Genomic DNA, 21178 nt, shown 5'->3' on the forward strand with positions numbered 1-21178 from the left:
CTTACAATGATGCAGTTAAACTAGGTCTTATACCTAAAGATTATCTGAATGGTGAACCTCATGTCAATATTCACGAAACTCTTAGCTCTGTAAAACCTGTATTTATTCTGGAAACTGACCTCTTTGGTGAGGTGAAACCCAGCCCAGATCAATTCCTTACACACCTCGAACTCTACAACTCCATTGACTCATGTATACCAAAGAGCCATCTGAAAGGCCTACAACGAGTAAGAGGTATGTGGCGCATCTACCCAGATTCTGATAATGACAGAGAAACTCTCATTACCAAAAAGATAATTGTACGTAACAAGCTAATTAACGTGTATAGTACAAACCCTAAATCAAGTGAATACTCATCACTCTTGTACCTACGTGTCAGAGTCAAAGACGTTCCGTGTTCTGCAGACGATGGTCAGATTTTAAGGGCCATTGAAAATGAAGGCAAATGAACCGTTCACAAATTAAACAGAGAACGACTCCGAGTAGATGGGTTGCTGACAGAATGCCAAACGGGTGACCGCATTCTTTTTTGCGACCCGTTAGAAAAACCCCTACCAAGATTTATCAGAATAGGAAAGTATAGAGCTACGGTCTTCCACAAAGATCAAATGCCATCAACAAACGAAAACTTAGTATGTAATAAATGTTTTCAAAATGGTCACAGATTTCGAGACTGTCAAAATGACTGGGTCTGTAAACAATGCAAACTTCCAGGGCATAAGCAGGCTGACTGTCCAAGTTTTGAAGCTCAAAACAAGGAGAGTAACAGCATGCCTCATGAAAATGAGCCAAAAAGCAGCAGCTCTTCTCAAAGTGATACTGACAGTGACAAATCTAACACTGAGTCAATTGATGATACACCAGAAGAAAACATGCATGTAGCAGTTTCAAAATCAGCAACAAAAGTCAATCCGAAAAAGTTATCAAATGTACTCGGAAAGGCCTCGAAGAAAATCACCAAAGAGACATTTTCATTCGAAAATAAAACCAATGATATTTTGGAGGAAGTGGAAAACCCCAAAAAGAAAAAAAAGAAAACAACAAAACGAAGGAAAAAATCAGGAGACGCTACAGCAAAAAAATCAAATATTCAGACAACAATGTTTCAATTTGGCGCGGGAACACCAGACTCTCGCAGTGAAAAGCGTCCAGCAACAACACCGACTGATGAAGTCCATGAACGATCCGTCCCTATTCAAAAACCAAAAGGGCATTAACTCATTTGAAGACGATATAATTCAGGTCAATGTATTATGATTAAAGAACAAATTGTATTTTTAATTCCCCCCTTTTTTTTGTGTGGCCAACACCCAAATATTTCTTTGTAAATATTCATGTGTGTATGTAAATTTATCTATGTTATTATTGTCTCTTTTGTTGTTTTTATCTATATTATAAAAAATGAACAAAAAAACGGATATGGTATAATAGTAGATTATACATATTCCCATGAAAGAGTAATACAAAAATATATGTATACATGTAATTTATTTTTGATATTGAACATGTTGAAAAGCACTCATCTTTTAAAAATTCACAATCTATTTAACGGCAAACAAATTTCTATATATCTATCAACTAAATGTCATAATAAAATCTGGATCACAACTATCAAATGTTTTGTAAACGTTATCCGCCAAAAAAACATTATGCATAAAAAGAGTTATGATACATGTACATCAGCAGTTCCTTATGCTAAGACACTCAGATTAGATCAGGAAAATTCTAGAATCACATTTTCACACAGACATAATCCAAATACTATCACAAATCCAATACTTTTATGCTTGTTAAATCCAATCAAATGTACATTATACACTGCACAAGTATTTAATTTTCTTGTACACTTCCTTCTCAATATTCATAGGATATTCAAAAACAAAATAAAATTGTTGAGCAAAGAGAACAGGAAAATCCAGTCATCATGGTTCAGTTGTCATATCATTATGCTTCTACTTTATATCCAAAATCACAGTCTTCATAACGCTGTGAGAAAAATACTCCTATTTGTGTATCATGAAAATCCCAAAAGTAAATTTGCGCAAAATACAAAATCTCTTCTACATGTTCTATGCAACAGACACATCAACCTGAAAAAGAAAATAAACGTAATAATGATTTCTTTTTTCTTTTTCTTAAACAAACATGTGAACAAGTATATGATTATCACACACAATATAAAATTCATCATCATGACTAATGTTGGTTTTAAACACATGATACTATGTAATTTAGAAATAAAATTCAACTGTTATCTATATTATTTATATGTGTATAATTTATATGTGTATAATTTATATGTGTTTGTAAACAATTTCAGTGTGTATATTAACAATATGATATCAACTTATTTACTTTTTAAGCTCAACCTTCTGTCTCTATTGTATAATTCTGAAGATACGTGTATGACGTGTAATATAAAAATAATTAATCTCTATAATGAGTGAAAAACTAAATATATGTTCCTTAAACTGTCAAGGCTTAGGGCAAAAAGAAAAGAGAGAAAGATTAAACCTATGGTGCAAAAACCAAAAATGTAATATTTTATTCATACAAGAATCACACTTTATTGAAAAACATGAAAATGTCATAAACAATGAGATAAAAGGGAAACTTTACCATAGTTTCGGAAATTCACAATCAAGAGGCGTAACAATTCTTATAAAAGATAACATAAAATATAAAACTATTAATGAAACTAGAGATAATGATGGAAGAATAATACTCATTAACATAGAACTTGATGGTAATATTTTTACGCTACTGAATGTATATGCTCCGAACATTCGTCGAAATAGAAACTCTTTTTTCAAAAAAGTAAACAATATCATTAACAATAACCGCTTAGGAATATTAATAATGGGGGGTGATATGAATGAAAGTTTAACTTCATTTGATAAAAAAAGTATTAGCCCTAATAATCAAAATAAACCTGTTAACAGTTTAAAGCAACTTATAAAAAAATATAAACTTATTGATATTTGGAGAGAACTAAATCAAAACAGCAGTCAATTTACATGGAGAAGAAAAAACAATAGAAGTGTTGCAAGCAGAATTGATTTCTTTCTAATAAGCCCAGATATAAGACCTCACATAATATCAGCAGACATAAGACCTGCACTAATATCACATACAGATCATCAAGCAATCTCTGTACAAATAAGACTTAAAGCTCAAAATAAAGGCAAAGGATTCTTTAAGATAAATAACAGCATACTGAATGATACAAAATACAAAGAAATAATAATTAAACTAATTGATACTCATCAAGAAAAAATACTCACCAAAAATAATGATCCTCGAGTTACTTGGGACATTTTCAAAACTGAAGTAAGGGAGGTAACCATTGCATACTGCAAACAAAAGGCTGTTGAAAGTAAAAATGAAATTAAACATTTAGAAAATAAGTTAAAATTCTTAAATGAAAAATCAAGTAATTCTCAACATCTTAAAAAAGAAATAAATAATGTAGAAAACAATTTACAAAATTTATATGTAAAAGAAACTAGAGGTGCACAAATTAGATCCCGAGTCAGATGGGCAGAGGAAGGGGAAAAAAACACAAAATATTTTTTGGGTCTTGAAAAATCAAGACAAACCAAGAAAACCATTTCCGCCCTTAGAAATGACCATGGTAATATTGTTACAGACGCGTCGGATATTCTTATTTTAAGGAAAAATTATTACCAAAATTTGTATAAAAGTACCAAACCGGACCCTTCAGAAATAAAAAATTATATAAGTCAAACAAAGATAGATCACTCACTATCCAATAGTGACAGTGAACTATTGGGGGGCAACCTAACATTAGAAGAATGTACAAATGCTATATTTAACATGAAACTAAATAAATCCCCTGGACTAGATGGTCTCAGTGTAGAATTTTATCGAACATTTTGGTCATACCTAAAAGAATCTGCAGTGAAAGTATTTAATACATGTTATGAAAAAGAAGAAATGACAACTCTCCAAAAAATAGGTGTTATCTCCTTATTATATAAAAAAAATGATCCATTATCATTAGATAACTACAGGCCAATCACTTTATTAAATGTAGACACTAAGCTTATGGCCTATGCCTTAGCGCAAAGATTAAAGATGGTGTTGTCCAAAATTATTCATAGCGATCAGAATGGATATATAAAAAATCGGTACATAGGTTTTAACATTCGCCAGATTCAAGATATTATAGACTACTCAGAAAAATTTAATATAGATGGGGTTTTATTGTTCATAGACTTTTCCAAAGCCTTTGATTCTTTAGAATGGCCCTTCATGTATGAATCTCTACTAAAATTTGGAATACCACACTCCTTCTTAAAATGGGTTAAAACGTTATACAATGATACTAAAGGATGCCTGTCTAATAACGGCTGGATTTCAGAAACCTACAGTCTTCACCGTGGTATAAAACAAGGATGTCCGTTAAGTTCTCTTATTTTTGTTATGGCAGTTGAAATCCTGGCCTGTAGAGTAAGACAAGATTCAAACATTAAAGGGTTTCAAATTAAACTTGATGAAAAAACGCAGTTTAAAAATTTCCCAATTGGCTGATGACACAACACTCTTTCTCAGTTCAACAAATGAAATACACCAAGCATTAAACCTAATAGAAATATTTGGAACACTTTCTGGTTTGAAACTGAATAAATCTAAAACAGAAGGTATATGGTTAGGTAGACTTAAACATTGTAAAGAAAAAATTGAAAATATACACTGGAGCAAAGAACCAATTAAAAGTCTAGGTGTTTACTTTGGATTAGATAAAAGTGAATGTGACAAATTAAATATTGAAAAAACAATGAAACAGACAAAAAAATTAATACTTGATTGGGAAAAAAGAAATTTAACCATGATAGGACGAATAACAGTTGTTAAGTCGCTTATTTTACCTAATCTTACTTTTTTGGCTTCGGTTGTTTCAATACCCCAAATGTACATAAAAGATTTTAAAAAACTTGTTTATAATTTTATATGGAATAATAAACAAGAAAAGGTAAAACGTTCAACACTTACCAAAGATTACACAAATGGAGGTCTAAAAATGACAGACATTGATTGCTTCTTAAATGCACTAAATATTTCATGGGTTAAACGATTAACGGCAAAAGAATTTGCTAATTGGAAAGTCATTCCAACATATTATTTCAATAGAAATATTAGGCAGCAAATGTTGTGGGGTAATAAAAATATAAAATTTAAAGGAAAATGTTTAGTTTACCCAAATTGGATAAAAGATGGTATTATTTTCATTAATGATATAATTGACCAAAAAGGGCACATATCACAAAAACTTATATTGGAGAAACTAACCTCAAAAACCAATTGGATCTCAGAACTTTTAAAATTGAAAAATTGTATTCCAAAAGAATGGGTTAGTACATTAAAATCTGACAAATCTTTGAAAACTTCTGTAAAAACAAAATTAAACTTGTCCTTGATTGTTAACAAAAAAACAGAACTAATTGAAAACATGTCATCCAAAGATATATGTAACTATTTAAATAACAAAAATGAGGAGAGACCACTAGGGTTCTCCAAATGGAAAAACATCTTCAATCTAGAATCAATCACTCCAATAAATAATGTGCTTCAATTTACTTTTACCTATTTAATTAATAACAAATATAAAATGTTAAGATGGAAATTACTCCATTTCATCCTACCATGTAAACAATTATTACTACAATGGCACATACAAGAAACAAGTATGTGTGACTTGTGTAATGTGACTGAAGATTACGAACACTTTTTTCTCAAATGTCAATTCTTTCATGAATTTTGGAAGAAAATATATGTACTTGTAAGCAAAATCAAAATTGGGTCACATATTTTTAATTTTAAAACTTTAGTACTGGGCTATAAAATACATGATCCTATGTATAATGATATAAATCTCTTCCTTACTGTCTTATTATATTCAATTCATAAAAGCACTCATATATCAAATTATAAACAAAAAGACATAGACGCTTATACAGTTTTCAGAAATGAATTTTTAAACACATACGAAATTAACATATATATTAATGCTAAAAACAGCAAATTTTTAAATGATGTAAAAAGATACATATGATCATGAATAGCTAGATACAATATTTTTTTTATGTATAGAATTTGTGTAGCAAAAGTTGACAATATATCTGAGCACGTGGTAATATACCAAAACAGCATGCTTTGTGAAAATGTACAGAATTTTGTCTCAAAATACTTTTATACACACTTTATCACTTAATCAAATGAATTTCCAACTACAACGTCGAAACTTACCACATGTAATTTTTAACTAAAGTTTAAGTTGTTCGTGTGTATCAATAAAACATATAAATTAATCCGGACAATTGATCAACAAGCTTCAACGGTTTTCATCAATAAGGTTAAAAGTCAACGATCATAAAGTTTTAATCTTTAGAAACAAAACCGGACAAAACTGTACACTTTCCGTAATTATGAAACAATATAGTTTGTAAAATGTATGTAATAACCATGAACTGTAAAACTAACAAACTATGATCTTATATATTAATTCACTGAATAAATTCCCTGGTTATCCAGTGACTAATTCACAGGGATACTCGGCCAACTGCTGTAGGTCGAGTAATTTGTTACAACAGCAAAGAAAAGTGCAATAAAGACATTATTTTATTAAAAAAAAAAAAAAAAAAAAAAACAAATATTCTCATCATGCAGACTTTGTTTTTTCATTTGCCATGTAGGTTAAGGTTTTAGTTATTAAATCTGGGAATTGATTTACTGCAACACAAGAATTCACCTCTCCAATCATGAAGACTTTTTTTTACTGTTTGCCCTGTATGTTTTTCTTATTTTTATAGGAAATGATTTACTCCAATACAAGGATCCAGTACTCTGCTCATGCAGACCTTGTTTTACCATTGACCTTACAAGCTCTCAGTACAAGGATTGAAGGAGAGAGTCATATAATGAAGAGAATCAGTAGAAAGATCATAAAGGCTTTACAACTGTGTATCGGTACGTATAAGACTAAGACTGTCTATTGGTGCAGGAATTTGTTTTTATCAGACATATAACATGGTTTATTTTTTTTTATAACATACTTGTTACTAAATGATGATAAGTATTGAGATTTCTGAATGATTATCTGAATTATCTGAATTTGTTTAATTTTTAAGCATATGCTTTAGTATGTAGGTTTCAGAGATTTTATTTTATTTTTAGTGTTGACAGGAGAAGAGGACATAAAGAGAAAGTTGGTCGGAATGGTGGATATGCAGATGTTTTCTAAGTTACTGGAATTCCAGTTCTCTAACAATAAAGTGGCTTTAAATTCTAGCAAATTTACTCTGGTTACTGATGATTTAAGGTTAGTTCTATATTGCATATATAAAATCAAAATGCTTATAAGCACCAAAGCTTAAAGGTAGAACCTATTTAGCACTGGGGTTTGAAATGTATATATCCATTTTGTAATTGTTTACGGTTATGGACAAAGTAAGATAACTCTTATTTAGATATACTTTTCACAGCTGCTGCATCATTGTTCAATTTAGAAAAGATGAATTTATGAATATATATTTTTAAAACTGGTTATTTTTTTACTTGGACATTGTTAGAATGAAAAAGGTATTCGCCCAAATGCTCTATGTTTATACTTATAATTAAATCTTTAAAAATTGTTTTTATTGGTATAAATATTAATTTGTTAAGTAAATTAAACTGTTCTAAATATTACATACATATGTTTTATGTTACTACAATATGTTGATACCTATAGTTGCACATTGCTCAAGGTCATGTTTTTCTCTGACTTAGTCTTAGTGTTCTATTGAGTATTCTAATGCAATTTGTATGTTACAATTTTTTTCATTGGCTAAAAGTTGCTGTCAAATCCACAGTTGACCAGGCATAACTAAGGAGGAACAACCATTTTGAAATGATTGAATCAACAAATGTTCGATTACTACTATATAATCCAAAATAAAACAACACCTACCTCGAATTCTCCGTTTTAAAGTTATTTTTATCCTAATTTGAAGCGTACAGGTAACGAATAACCTCCAGTTTGTAAGTTTTCCTTTGTCTGACATCACGTTTATCCATGACGTCTTTGCGTCAAAATCATTCATAAAGTTTCACAGATTTTTTTTTATTTGTCACATTTAGACATTTTTCCAAGTTTTATCGTATTATTTCTTTTTGAAATGCATTAGAATTGGAATAACAGTACTGTAGTTGAAGAGTTGCCACCGTCAATTTTGATTTGACAGTCACAAATCTCTGTTTTACCGTCTCCGCTACGCGTCACCAGTAAAACTGCACTTGCAACCGTCAAATCTACAATTGACGGTGGCAACTCTTCAACTACAGTACTGTTATTCCTTAATTTTACTGTATATATTCAGATTATTGCTAGGTTTTTATTAATGCAAATAATGCGATTGAGTGAGTATCACTATAATGAACTGCATTCTGATATTTGATTGATATATGCAGTTTTTCCTTAAATCACAATGATTAATCTTGCATTTTTGTCCATTCTTCCAGAATGTAAATAATAAATGCATGCAATTCTTTCTGAATTTACAGTATATAAACATGACATTTTATCATATATATTCCAGTGATATTGGTGTAGAAATTGTCATGTATAGTTTGGATTTGATGGCAAAATTAGCAAAAAATCTACCAGAAGTTGATGCTTTGTTTTCATCAAGTTTACAAGTGAGTGAAATCAAAGTGCATTAGAATATAGAAATTTGCACATATTGAATCATTGATTCATTACTGAAAAGTATATTAATATTTTCTGTAGTAGTGTTAGAAATATGTTTAGTTACATTTATCCTCTACACACATTGTTGTTTATAATCAGTTTTACACATATCTCTTTCAGTATGTTTTTTGTAAAGGGAAATAAACTAATTGTTTTGAAAACACTGATATTTTGAAGAAAAAACAAATACGGACAATGAATACATAGGACAGAATAATTTTACCTTTTGTATTGGTGTGTCTGACAAGTCACTACACACAGCATTTATATGCCTTTTTTTTTTACTATAGTAGAGGGAATTGTGTTTTATATGCCTTTTTATTTTTACTATAGTAGAGGGCATTGTGTTTTATAATCTGTGCATCTCTCAGTTTAAAAGTTGATAAGATTTAATTATTTTTTCCAGGACAGTAGAATTGTGCCTTTCCTGTCCGCTGGACTGACAAGTGACAACCGGACAGTAGTACAAGTGACATTACAGATCATTTGTTTTGCTTCAATGTTTGATGCATTTCCTACAGTTTTGTAAGTTATAATAACCAGGTGGTAAAGATGGATATTTGAAAATTCTTATAATTGAAAAAAAACAAACTTTGGTATATCTCAATAACATGCTTTTAACATATTTATATTTATAAATAATTTGATATTGCATAAATGTCTAATTACCTAGATGTCAATTTTTTTTGGTCTATATATCCTGGAGATAAATGCTTTTATAGCCGATTGCATTGAGTGTTTGGGTAAAGGTAATATCTTTGGTTTGCTTGCTTGCTAGCTGAACCTTGAAGTCATAATAAGGTAATGTATACTACCCTCCTTTTAAAATAGCCTAGTTCTACAGACCTACCCTAACCTAATAATGACTTCACAGTTCAGCTAGCAGGAAATCTAACCAAAGATATTACCTTTACCTTCACACTCAATGCATTTGGCTGTAATAGTTTGAGAGAATAATTGTATTGTAATTTTCAGACTTGGTGATGCTTTGGCTGCTAGTAATTGTAAGAGGAAGGAAGAGTTAATGAAAAGGGAGACAATTCAATCACCTGTTCAGTATCATATGCCAGTTTTACAGAGTTATGATAACAAGGAAAACATAAACCATGACGCCAGTAGGATATCTATACAGGATGCTACGAGACTGTCAGACCAGGATGCTTCAGTTCAATCTCTTATTGACAGGATGCAGTCGGGCTTTGAGGTATTTAACAAGTTATAATAGTATAATGCTTATAAGATATACTTATATAAGAATTCTTTATTATAATTGGTTACAAGTGCTCTGATTGTTATGTTGGTTGCTTGAATATATTTTATGTTAGCATACAACAAACTATCATTATCTACAATGAATGGTTTACACAGAAAAAAATAAAAAAAATAGTTTTAAAAGATTATTTGACAGAGTTCATTGAAGTTTAAATTAGACCAATTCTCTTGCATATTATAGAGAAAAAAGAAAACTAAGATAGTTATGTTTGCAAATGATAACTATCGCCAGAGACAGAATATGATGTAGATGTTAATAATTTATTAGTTCATGTTTATTTACAACATATTCTATTTTATTTTGAGTTGAAGGGAGCTAACTCCTCTGAGATTATAGACCTGTATGAACACAAGATACAGTCTCTACAGGTTAGTATGAATAAAAGTAAGGAGATGTGGTATGAATGCCAATGAGACAACAACTTGAACTAGCCACCAAAATTCATACGAAATGGATGCAAGTAGTTGTAGCAACCATACATGATTATACATGAATATCTTTCAAGAACACTTTAAAACAAAATTACAAGGCATGCAAGTAGCCAATGCCCATCATAAGAACCAATGATAAAAATCAGCTGATATGGGATTGACTCTTCTAATCGGCACCATGCACATGCAAAATAAAAAATAAAAAAATAGAAATGATAAGAATATTCCCAGTGTCTGCAAGACTCCAAGACTAAATATAGACCAACAATTTAACAGTTTCAGTGTACAGATATCATAAACAGTTAAAGAAAGGCAATTGTGTAATTCTTTAATATATGTATTGACATTTTAAAGGATCATAATGCAAATAATGGACTGGTTTATTATATCCCTGCTTTTAACGCTATTAAAAAAAGGGTGGTATACTGTTTTACCTCTGTCAGTCCGTCCGTCAGTCTGTCCGTCCCATGAATATTTTTCGTCACATTTTTCTCAGGAACTACACTACCAGGATTTCTGAAATTTGGATTTAGAGTTTATATATGTCAGCTATACAGTGTGATGCGTTTTCAGATTCATCACTCAACAACTTCCTGTTTACCGAACACTTGTATCATTTGACACCTGATAGCCAAGTTGAAAATTTTCGTCACATTTTTCTCAGGAACTACACTAACAGGATTTTTAAAATTTGGTTTCAGGCTTGATATAAGTCTGCTATACCGTGTGATGCGTTTACAGATTCATCACTAGACAACTTCCTGTTTACCGATCACTTGTATCATTTTACACCTTATAGCCAAGTTGAAAATTATCGTCACATTTTTCTCAGGAACTGTACTAAAAGGATTCCTAATATTTGGTTTCAGGCTTGATATAAGTCTGCTATACTGTGTGATGCGTTTTCAGATTCATCTCTAGACAACTTCCTGTTTACCGAACACTTGTATCATTTTACACCTTATAGCCAAGTTGAAAATTATCGTCACATTTTTCTCAGGAACTGTACTAAGAGGATTTCCAAAATTTGATTTCAGGCTTAATATAAGTCCACTATATCGTGTAATGCTTTTTCAGATTCATCACTTAACAACTTCCTGTTTACCAAACACTTGCATATTTTTACACTTTTAATATTATCCACTTGATATACATGATGTTTTGTAGAATGCCAAATGATCCATTGGTCAGGGTCAGCTTTTAGTCTGTCTTACACAATTACTGATTAATTTAAAGGATTAAGTTGATGAATTTGTAGTAAAGCTGTGTATTTTGTTTTGTGTAGACAAAAGAGGAACAACTTCAAGACTTGCTGGAAGCCAAGAGTTTAGCTCTCACACAGGCTGATAGATTAATAGCTCAGCATAGATCCAGAAAAGCTGCTTATGAGGCGGAGGTAAGTTCAGTCTTTCCCCTCTTTCAAGTGAAGCTTAGTTTGAAGCAGAATTAAGTTGGTCAAACCTTTTTTATGTTGGTTAATGGATCATTGTTCAATTAACTCTCTCTTTCTCAAACAGGCTCATTGATTACTCAATATGTAAGGAAAGCTTAATATGAAGCTAAAATAAAATTGAGGATGGAAATGGGGAATGTGTCAAAGAGCAGAAAACAGCCAATGCCACCAGTAGCTCTTCAACACAGATGAATTTATAGTCTGGTCAAACCTTTTTCACATGTTGATTTTATGGTCAGGGCTCAGCTAAGAGAGGGTGATCTATTAATAGATCAACAGTTCAGTGAAAGCTGTTTATGAAGCTAAGATATCAATGAATTTCAGTGCATATTTTAATGGTACTTTTATTTTAGGCTGCTAAAATGAGACGATTACTTCACTCCTCTGAGATCAACAGTGAGAAATGTAAAGAGGAAATTAATGAGATCAAATTAAAGAAGGAACATCTACAAAACTCACTGGAGAGCGTGATGGAGGAAAAATCTCAGTTAGTTCTCTCATTGTTCTTAGTATTGCTAGGAAAAGGGGGGAAATGAGTGTTAAAACTTCTTTATAATGAAAACTGTATTCTCTAATTTTTATGCCCCACCTACGATAGTAGAGGGGCATTATGTTTACTGGTCTGTGCATCCGTTCGTCCGTCTGTCTGTCTGTCTGTCCGTTCGTTCGTCCGTCTGTTAGTCCGTCTGTCCCGCTTCAGGTTAAAGTTTTTGGTCAAGGTAGTTTTTGATGAAGTTGAAGTCCAATCAACTTAAAACTTAGTACACATGTTCCTTATGATATGATCTTTCTAATTTTAAAGCCAAATTAAAATTTTGACCCCAATTTCACGGTCCACTGAACATAGAAAATGAAAGTGCATGTTTCAGGTTAAAGTTTTTGGTCAAGGTAGTTTTTGATGAAGTTGAAGTCCAATCAACTTGAAACTTAGTACACATGTTCCCTATGATATTATCTTTCTAATTTTAATACCTAATTATATTTTTATGCCCCACCTACGATAGTAGAGGGGCATTATGTTTTCTGGTCTGTGCGTCTGTTCGTCCGTCTGTCTGTTCATCCGTCTGTCCCGCTTCAGGTTAAAGTTTTTGGTCAAGGTAGTTTTTGATGAAGCTGAAGTCCAATCAACTTGAAACTTAGTACACATGTTCCTTATGATATGATCTTTCTAATTTTAAAGACAAATTAAACTTTTGACCCCAATTTCACGGTCCACTGAACATAGAAAATGAAAGTGCGAGTTTCAGGTTAAAGTTTTTGGTCAAGGTAGTTTTTGATGAAGTTGAAGTCCAATCAACTTGAAACTTAGTACAAATGTTCCCTATAATATGATCTTTCTAATTTTATTGGCTGATTATATTTTTTACCCATTTTCACGGTCCATTGAACATAGAAAATGGAAAGTGTGAGTGGGGCATCCGTGTACTTTGGACACATTCTTGTTTGTGCTGTTTTCACTTTTCTCCATTGGACTGAGAAAAAATATTTCTCCACACTAGTAAAAATTTCTGTTCTCGGCCAATGATTGGCTGAAATATAATTTTGACATAAATAACTTTTTTGGGGTTTCTTCTGAATTTCCTGTTGTGACGTCATAAAAAAAGGTGTCAATGACTGATGAAATCACATACAACGAACGCAACTTTCTTTACTCCACCACTTTAACTTGTGTATTAAGATATTTCTCCACTCTCAATATTTAAATTTTACTTATTTAAAAAGCTTAACAAGCCTCACACTTAAAATAACAAAATTTAATACTGTCTCCAGTGGAGAAATATCGTTAGACACTTGTTACAGTGGTGGAATTGATATTTCCATGTGCCACTCCTGTAATTAGACTGAGATTTTAGATTGTCCTTGGATCTCTCTCTACAATAGAAATTGTGTCCAAACAAATATTTACACTTTGGGCCAAAATCACTTACCTTAAGTTTTGCTGACTCTATTTAAATGTTTAACAGGTGTTGGTACAAAGAAAATGAGATAAAAAAAAATATGTCACAACAGGTAAATAATTCAATATGATATATTTGTTTACAGGTTAGAACAAGTAGCAGAGGAACACCAACAATTAACAGCAGCTTATACAGAACTGTCAGAAAAGTAAGTTGTTCAAGTCAATTAATAGCAGCTTACACAGAACTATTAGAAAAGTAAGTTGTTCAAGTCAATTGATAGCAGCTTATACAGAACTGTCAAAAAAGTAAGTTGTTCAAGTCAATTAATAGCAGCTTACACAGAACTATCGGAAAAGTAAGTTGTTCAAGTCAATTAACAGCAGCTTAAACAGAACTATCAGAAAAGTAAGTTGTTCAAGTCAATTAACAGAACTGTCAGAAAAGTAAGTTGTTCAAGTCAATTAACAGCAGCTTATACAGAACTATCAGAAAAGTAAGCTATCAGAAAAGTAAGTTGTTCAAGTCAATTAACATCAGCTTATAAAAAACTGTCAGAAAAGTAAGTTGTTCAAGTCAATTAACAGCAGCTTATACAGAACTGTCAGAAAAGTAAGTTGTTCAAGTCAATTAACAGCAGCTTACACAGAAATATCAGAAAAGTAAGTTGTTCAAGTCAATTAACAGCAGCTTATACAGAACTATCAGAAAAGTAAGTTGTTCAAGTCAATTAATAGCAGCTTACACAGAACTATCAGAAAAGTAAGTTGTTTGAGTCAATTAACAGCAGCTTATACAGAACTGTCAGTAAAGTAAGTTGTACAATTCAATAAGTAATATTAGCTTTCTTCTTAGACATGGAAAGGGAAAATGAAAACAGAATTAGTTTGTAAAGTTTTTTGTTAGGAATAAGTTATCACACAGATAATGTCATTTAATGTTATCACATTTAGAAAGAGGCATAAGGTTAAAAAGTAAACCAAATGAAGATGAACTTTGTGAATTATATTTACATCCATTGTTATTTAGTGAGATAATTCTATTTGTAGATATACATCAGTAGACAAGTCACTGTTGTCATTAAAACAGGAACATAAGACATTATCAGAGATGCATGAAGTCTTACGGAAACACGATGAGAATCTCAAAGAGCAATGTGATAGGTAAGTACAATGGTAGCTTCAAATATTATATCTTAGTATGCATGTTAAATATGATGTTTATATTTGACTAAATACAGTAGACTCAACCTAATCCGATATTCGCTAAATGAATATATCCACTATTCTAATACTATATATACTATAAACAATAGGTCAACTGTATTTGGTATAAACAATGATTGTAGGATGTACATCTCTGCCTGAAGGTTCATTTGACCGTGGCCTAATTTTGATGTTTAATTTGGTCTATATTTAATTTCATGGTTAGTTCTGTTTCTCTGACTTTGAAATGATATAAGATGAACATATCTGGCTAGCAATGTTCATCTGACTTTGAAATGATATAAGATGAACATATCTGGCTAGCAATGTTCATCTGACTTTGAAATGATATAAGATGAACATATCTGGCTAGCAATGTTCATCTGACTTTGAAATGATATAAGATGAACATATCTGGCTAGCAATGTTCATCTGACTTTGAAATGATATAAGATGAACATATCTGGCTAGCAATGTTCATCTGACTTTGAAATGATATAAGATGAACATATCTGGCTAGCAATGTACATCTGACTTTGAAATGATATAAGATGAACATATCTGGCTAGCAATGTTCATCTGACTTTGAAATGATATAAGATGAACATATCTGGCTAGCAATGTTCATCTGACTTTGAAATGATATAAGATGAACATATCTGGCTAGCAATGTTCATCTGACTTTGAAATGATATAAGATGAACATATCTGGCTAGCAATGTTCATCTGACTTTGAAATGATATAAGATGAACATATCTGGCTAGCAATGTTCATCTGACTTTGAAATGATATAAGATGAACATATCTGGCTAGCAATGTTCATCTGACTTTGAAATGATATAAGATGAACATATCTGGCTAGCAATGTTCATCTGACTTTGAAATGATATAAGATGAACATATCTGGCTAGCAATGTTCATCTGACTTTGAAATGATATAAGATGAACATATCTGGCTAGCAATGTTCATCTGACTTTGAAATGATATAAGATGAACAAAAAAAAATCCACATAAATTTAATCATGATAAGTACAACTGGCAAAATATTTTAGTATGTGCACTCTAGTTTGATTGTAAATATACATCTTTTACACTGACAGCATCATTTGATGGCAAGACTCCCTGCAGACTCCTTTACAATTTGTGATTGAAATTGCCTTTTCTTTACATTTAAGGTGGTACCAAACACTATAGGGAGATAACTCTGTAAAATCAGCTAAACGTTTTAATCACATTGTATTGTAAAGTAAATAATAGGCTTCCCAACAATCAAAATTAGTATTTGTCAAACTGCTATATAACCAACAAATTTTTTCTGATGAAATGATTGGTTCAAATTTTTTAAAATTTTTATATTTTTGTCAAAGGGTCAAAGGAAATAGATTGTAAACAATTTATGAAAAATAAACGAGCCAAATTAGTTTTAGATGAGGTGTTTGGTACCTCATTAAGCTCTGGTTTTATTACATTGAGTTTTCAAAATTAGTAACCTGGAAATTTGTTTTTTAGTGCAGCAGAACAACTGAGTAAGCTGGAGGCAGAAAGAAAAACTTTAAATAAAACTCTAAAGGAGAAAGAATCAAAACTCTCAGGTTAGTTCACTTTAAGATAGTATGGGTGTCTTTTGCCATCTTGGAATGTAGATAACAGACAACCTAAGGTCCAGAATTTCAATCAAGTCGGCAAAATTTGATGCAGGAATGCAGATAACTAATGTGTGATTTGATTAAAAAAATCAAATTTATAAGATTTTAAATTATAAATATTCATATTTTTACTAGCATAGATTATTTTTGCTTGATTTTAAATGTTTTTAAATTGGCATTTTAAGAAATAATGCATTTTCTGAAAAGAATCTACATGAAATTTTGCTATTTTATACTTTAGCTGGTGAAAAAAACATTGATGACCCAATCTTTTCTTTTGATATTCTGAAAAGCATTTTCTTGAAGCTGTCTTCTATTTTATTTTACAATTCTATCCTTCAGTTTAGCTTCTAATCACATAATAAAGTTTTTTTTCCCTGGATAATCCATTCAAAATTTGTCATTTTATCACAACCTGGAGCTTGAGAAAATGTGCTGTGACCTATCATTTATTTTATTATATATTTTTGAACATATCGCAATTAATTACACCTTATGTAAGAATCCTGGATTTTGATTGGCTGATAGCTAGTGTATTTTTCACCAATTTACTGTTGCCAAATGAATTTCGTTCATTTTATAAAGCCGCCAGGGTATTTGCCAAAAGGATATGCTTTTTTTACCCTCTCTGCCGTGGTATTTGCCAAAAAATACTCTATCCGACTGGACGCTTGTAACGTCACGATCATCAATGCGTTTTTGAACATTAACATTCAGTGTAATTAAACAGATATATCATGTTCTTGAGGGGTATTTGCGAAAAATACCAGTCTTGAGAATGAATTTCCCTCGCCTTACGGCTCGCGAAATTTACCATTCTCTAGACTAGTATTTTTCGCAAATACCCCTCCTTAACATGATATATCTGTTTCATATACTATGTTTTGGCATAAAGTATAGATGAATTCTATCATTTTTGATGTATACTCGCATACCACCTTAAACATGTAGGTTTGATCATAGGTGCTACATTAACATACATTATAAAAGCTATATCATTTAAAAATTATATTCCATTCTTATAGGAACACTATTATGTTTTGTTTTTTTTCAAACATGATTTGTGATTTGTATTGTGTTTTGAAGAAAATATTTCTGCATCGTTTTAATTTATACAAACAATTGAAAAGGCTGCTATAAATCGGGTGAAATATATGATAAATCATCAATTTGCTTTTACTTTTTCCTCTAGAACTGACAAAGACTCACACAAAATTACAGAAGGATTATAAGACGTCTGAGAGTGAGAGAGAGCAGTTAGAGGAAGCTGTTGATAAATATAGAGCAAATATGGCTCAGTTAGAACAGACAAAGAAAGAATTTCAACATCAGGTTTGTACTGTCTGTAGGCCCTACTCAAGACTATCTATCTCAAATCCCAGTCTGTAGGCCCTACTCAAGACTATCTATCTCAAATCCCACAATATGTTCTAAATCATAATGTACCTCCCAATATTGATCAAACAAAAATATTATCTCCTCTGTCCCACTTAGTAAAACACTGTTTGTTTTCCAACATAGGTGTAGGTAATGTCAACCTATAATGTGAAGCCTCACCCTGTCTTATTTTGCTATTGTTTGATATTAGATTTATAATTCTTATCATTATTTCAGGATTCCTGACTTAGTTGTGTAGACAACAAAACTAATATGATAAACTGTTTTTCGATTTTGGTCTCCAATGACCGGGAGTAATAACTTAGTTTTACTATACAACTTATCAATACAACATTTGTTTGGACAACATGAAATAGTTTGATAATATTTTTCAGGTCTCTTCACTAGAACTTCTGTGTAGACAACATGAAACCAATATTGACAACAAAGATAAAGAACTTATAGCCTTGAAAGGAGAAGTGGATAAACATCGACAGATCGCTGCCTTAATTAATAGTCTAAGTAGTGGAAAGTCGGAAAATGGAGCACGTCCATAGACAATGAAATATAGACGTAAAATGTAGCTTAACCATAGATGATATGTAACAAGGCCATAGACATTTAACACAAGATAGACCTAAGATACAGCACTGATAGATATACATATAGTGCTGCCTCAATCATAAATGAAGCCAGACCACTGCATTTATCATTGACTTAATTCATTCATCAGAAAGAAAACCATTTTAATCCATGAAATTTATTTTGACAATGACTTTTAAAGGTGCTAGATATTATTAAGGTGCCACAAGATAAAACATATTTCTCAGTTCTTAGTGTAAGTTTCAAACTAATTCATTTGTTGTGAGTCCAGTTAAATCATACAGAAATATTTTTTGATAATTTACCCCCCTACAATACATTTCATTGTTTAGTTTATCTTATAAACATTTGAGTGGAATTTGAAGCCGTCATGATGTTATAATGGTTATGAACATAGTATAAGGCCAGTGTTTATATGTGATCTATTTATAAAGACTGCTACTATAAAGATAATGTGATATGTATATTGATTTTTAGTGACAAAACTTTAATTGTTTTGTATTTTATAGTGTAACATATATCTCACTGATTGTACCTCATGATTAAACTTTAATTGTTTTTATGCCCCATTTATGGGCATTATGTTTTCTCGTCTGTTCGTCCGTTCATCAGTCCGTCCATCTGTCCCACTTCATTTTATAGTTTTTGATGAAGTTGTAGTCCAATTAACTTGAAACTTAATAAACATGTTCCCTATGATGTGATCTTTCTAATCTTAATGCCAAATTAGAGATTTTATCCCATTTTCAAGGTCCATTGAGCATAGAAAATGATAGTGTGGATGGGGCATCCATGTACTTGGAACACATTCTTGTTTTGTTTTTTTATAGTGTAATATATATCTGACTAATTATATATTTGTACCTCAATTAACTTCATTTTCTGATTTATAACAATATAATAGGAAAAAAGGTTAATTTTGATCTGTTGCCATGGTTTTAATTCAACAACATAAATATGTTTATGCAATACCTCAATTTAAGAGGGTGTCCATGGAAAACCAGGCAGTGGATGGCACATGGCATATTTTGTTTTCAAAATTTGTTCATCTATTTCATATCACAAATTCATTCTTTCTCATAGTTAAATTTTGGTTTTTTTATTAACTGCAACAAATAAAGAGAAAAAAATACATAGAAAGCACTGAAAATTCATTGAAAAGGGGGGATAACTCTTCATTTTGTACAAAATTTTGTTGAACTTTAAAATCATTTTCTGAGCCATCCACTGTTGATTCAAAAATATCTTTGACATATATGTCCTTTGTATGATATAAATATTGCATTGGAACCAAAATCAATGGGAAAAAAATTATGTTGTGCCACCCATATCATAGGATTAGCCTGATATTTACTTGGACAGCCTCTTAACTCTTTCAACATTCTTCAATATTTCTTAGATATATGTTATGTTTGATATCAAAATAGGTTTCAGGAAACTATAGCATCTTGGTTTAACTTTTCATATAACAAGTTGCAGAACATGAAAACATCTAAACTATCTTGGAATTTCTTTATTAAATCTTTCTCCTATTATTATTGTGACATTTTTTGAATATGACTTAAAATTACAAATCATTAAGAACAAAATGTTGTTAAAAGTAATGAGTGTGTTTAGTTGTTATGTATTGATGGAAACTGTATTTTAAATTGACAGCCATGTTTCCTGCATGTTTGTGCATTAAGCATGTTGTATATATGGAATCTGTCAGATTATTTATTGATTTTATACCTTACTATATATCTCTTGTAACTTATTTCTGACATATATTTTCATGAAATATTTTGCACTTTCCTATAAAATCAAAATAAATAGTTTTAGATATACTTCATTGTTTTGAATGATTTCCTTTATTGAATCTAGAAAACATAGAAATATTTTGTCTATGATGAATGTCAAAGTGAGACAACTCCATGATATTTTTTTTTGTTGAGCCTGCAACTTTTGTTGCAGAAAGCTCGACATAGGGATAGTGATCCGGCGGCGGTAGCAGTGTTAGCTAACTTCTTAAAAGCTTTGTATTAAGGTGGAAGACCTGGATGCTTCATACTTTGTATATGGATGCCTCATGTTACGAAGTTTCTGTCAGTCACATGTCCAATGTCCTTGACCTCATTTTCATGGTTCAATGACTACTTGAAAGTTAAGTTAAAGTTGAGATTTTTTGTAATGTTAAATTCTCTCTATGATAACTATATTTGGTATGTGCGTACTTTGCAAGGTCCTCATGCTCGTCAGACAGTTTTCATGGTTCAGTGGTTATAGTAAGTTTTTGTGTTTTGGTCTGTTTTTCTTATACTGTATGCAATAGGTCTACTATATTTGGTGTATGAAATGATTGAAAGGTGTACATGTCTAGCTGGCAGGTGTCATCTGACCTTGACCTCATTTTCATGGTTCAGTAGTCAAAGTTAAGTTTTTGAGTTTTGGTCTTTTTTTTCTAATACTAATTGCAATAGGTCAACTATATTTGGTGTATGGAAATATTTTATGATCTATTTGTCAGTTGAGTTCATTTTCATGGTTCATTGCTCGGTG

General features: G+C 31.2%; 1 protein-coding gene and 1 long non-coding RNA gene across 2 annotated transcripts in view; one reads left to right on the plus strand and one right to left on the minus strand.

The window, feature by feature from the left end:
• LOC143048747 (protein CIP2A homolog) overlaps nucleotides 1-20466 on the plus strand; it is a 41454-nt gene extending 20988 nt beyond the window's left edge. Inside the window, exons 11-23 of the mRNA XM_076222616.1 lie at nucleotides 6834-6990; nucleotides 7198-7342; nucleotides 8601-8700; nucleotides 9159-9277; nucleotides 9728-9956; nucleotides 10331-10393; nucleotides 11742-11852; nucleotides 12263-12396; nucleotides 13953-14015; nucleotides 14857-14970; nucleotides 16524-16606; nucleotides 17853-17992; nucleotides 18433-20466. Coding sequence (XP_076078731.1) covers nucleotides 6834-6990; nucleotides 7198-7342; nucleotides 8601-8700; nucleotides 9159-9277; nucleotides 9728-9956; nucleotides 10331-10393; nucleotides 11742-11852; nucleotides 12263-12396; nucleotides 13953-14015; nucleotides 14857-14970; nucleotides 16524-16606; nucleotides 17853-17992; nucleotides 18433-18594 — 1620 coding nt within the window. The 3' untranslated portion in view covers nucleotides 18595-20466. The remainder of the gene's footprint in view (nucleotides 1-6833; nucleotides 6991-7197; nucleotides 7343-8600; nucleotides 8701-9158; nucleotides 9278-9727; nucleotides 9957-10330; nucleotides 10394-11741; nucleotides 11853-12262; nucleotides 12397-13952; nucleotides 14016-14856; nucleotides 14971-16523; nucleotides 16607-17852; nucleotides 17993-18432) is intronic.
• Nucleotides 1470-6365, minus strand: LOC143048744 (uncharacterized). The gene is made up of 3 exons (XR_012969930.1): nucleotides 6271-6365; nucleotides 3285-3367; nucleotides 1470-2090 (listed from the first exon to the last, which is right to left on the minus strand). It is a non-coding gene; the product is annotated as an uncharacterized LOC143048744 (long non-coding RNA).
• Nucleotides 20467-21178: the final 712 nt, after the last annotated feature.

Source organism: Mytilus galloprovincialis, chromosome 10, assembly GCF_965363235.1.
Source record: "Mytilus galloprovincialis chromosome 10, xbMytGall1.hap1.1, whole genome shotgun sequence".
In the NCBI taxonomy this organism is placed as follows: domain Eukaryota; kingdom Metazoa; phylum Mollusca; class Bivalvia; order Mytilida; family Mytilidae; genus Mytilus; species Mytilus galloprovincialis.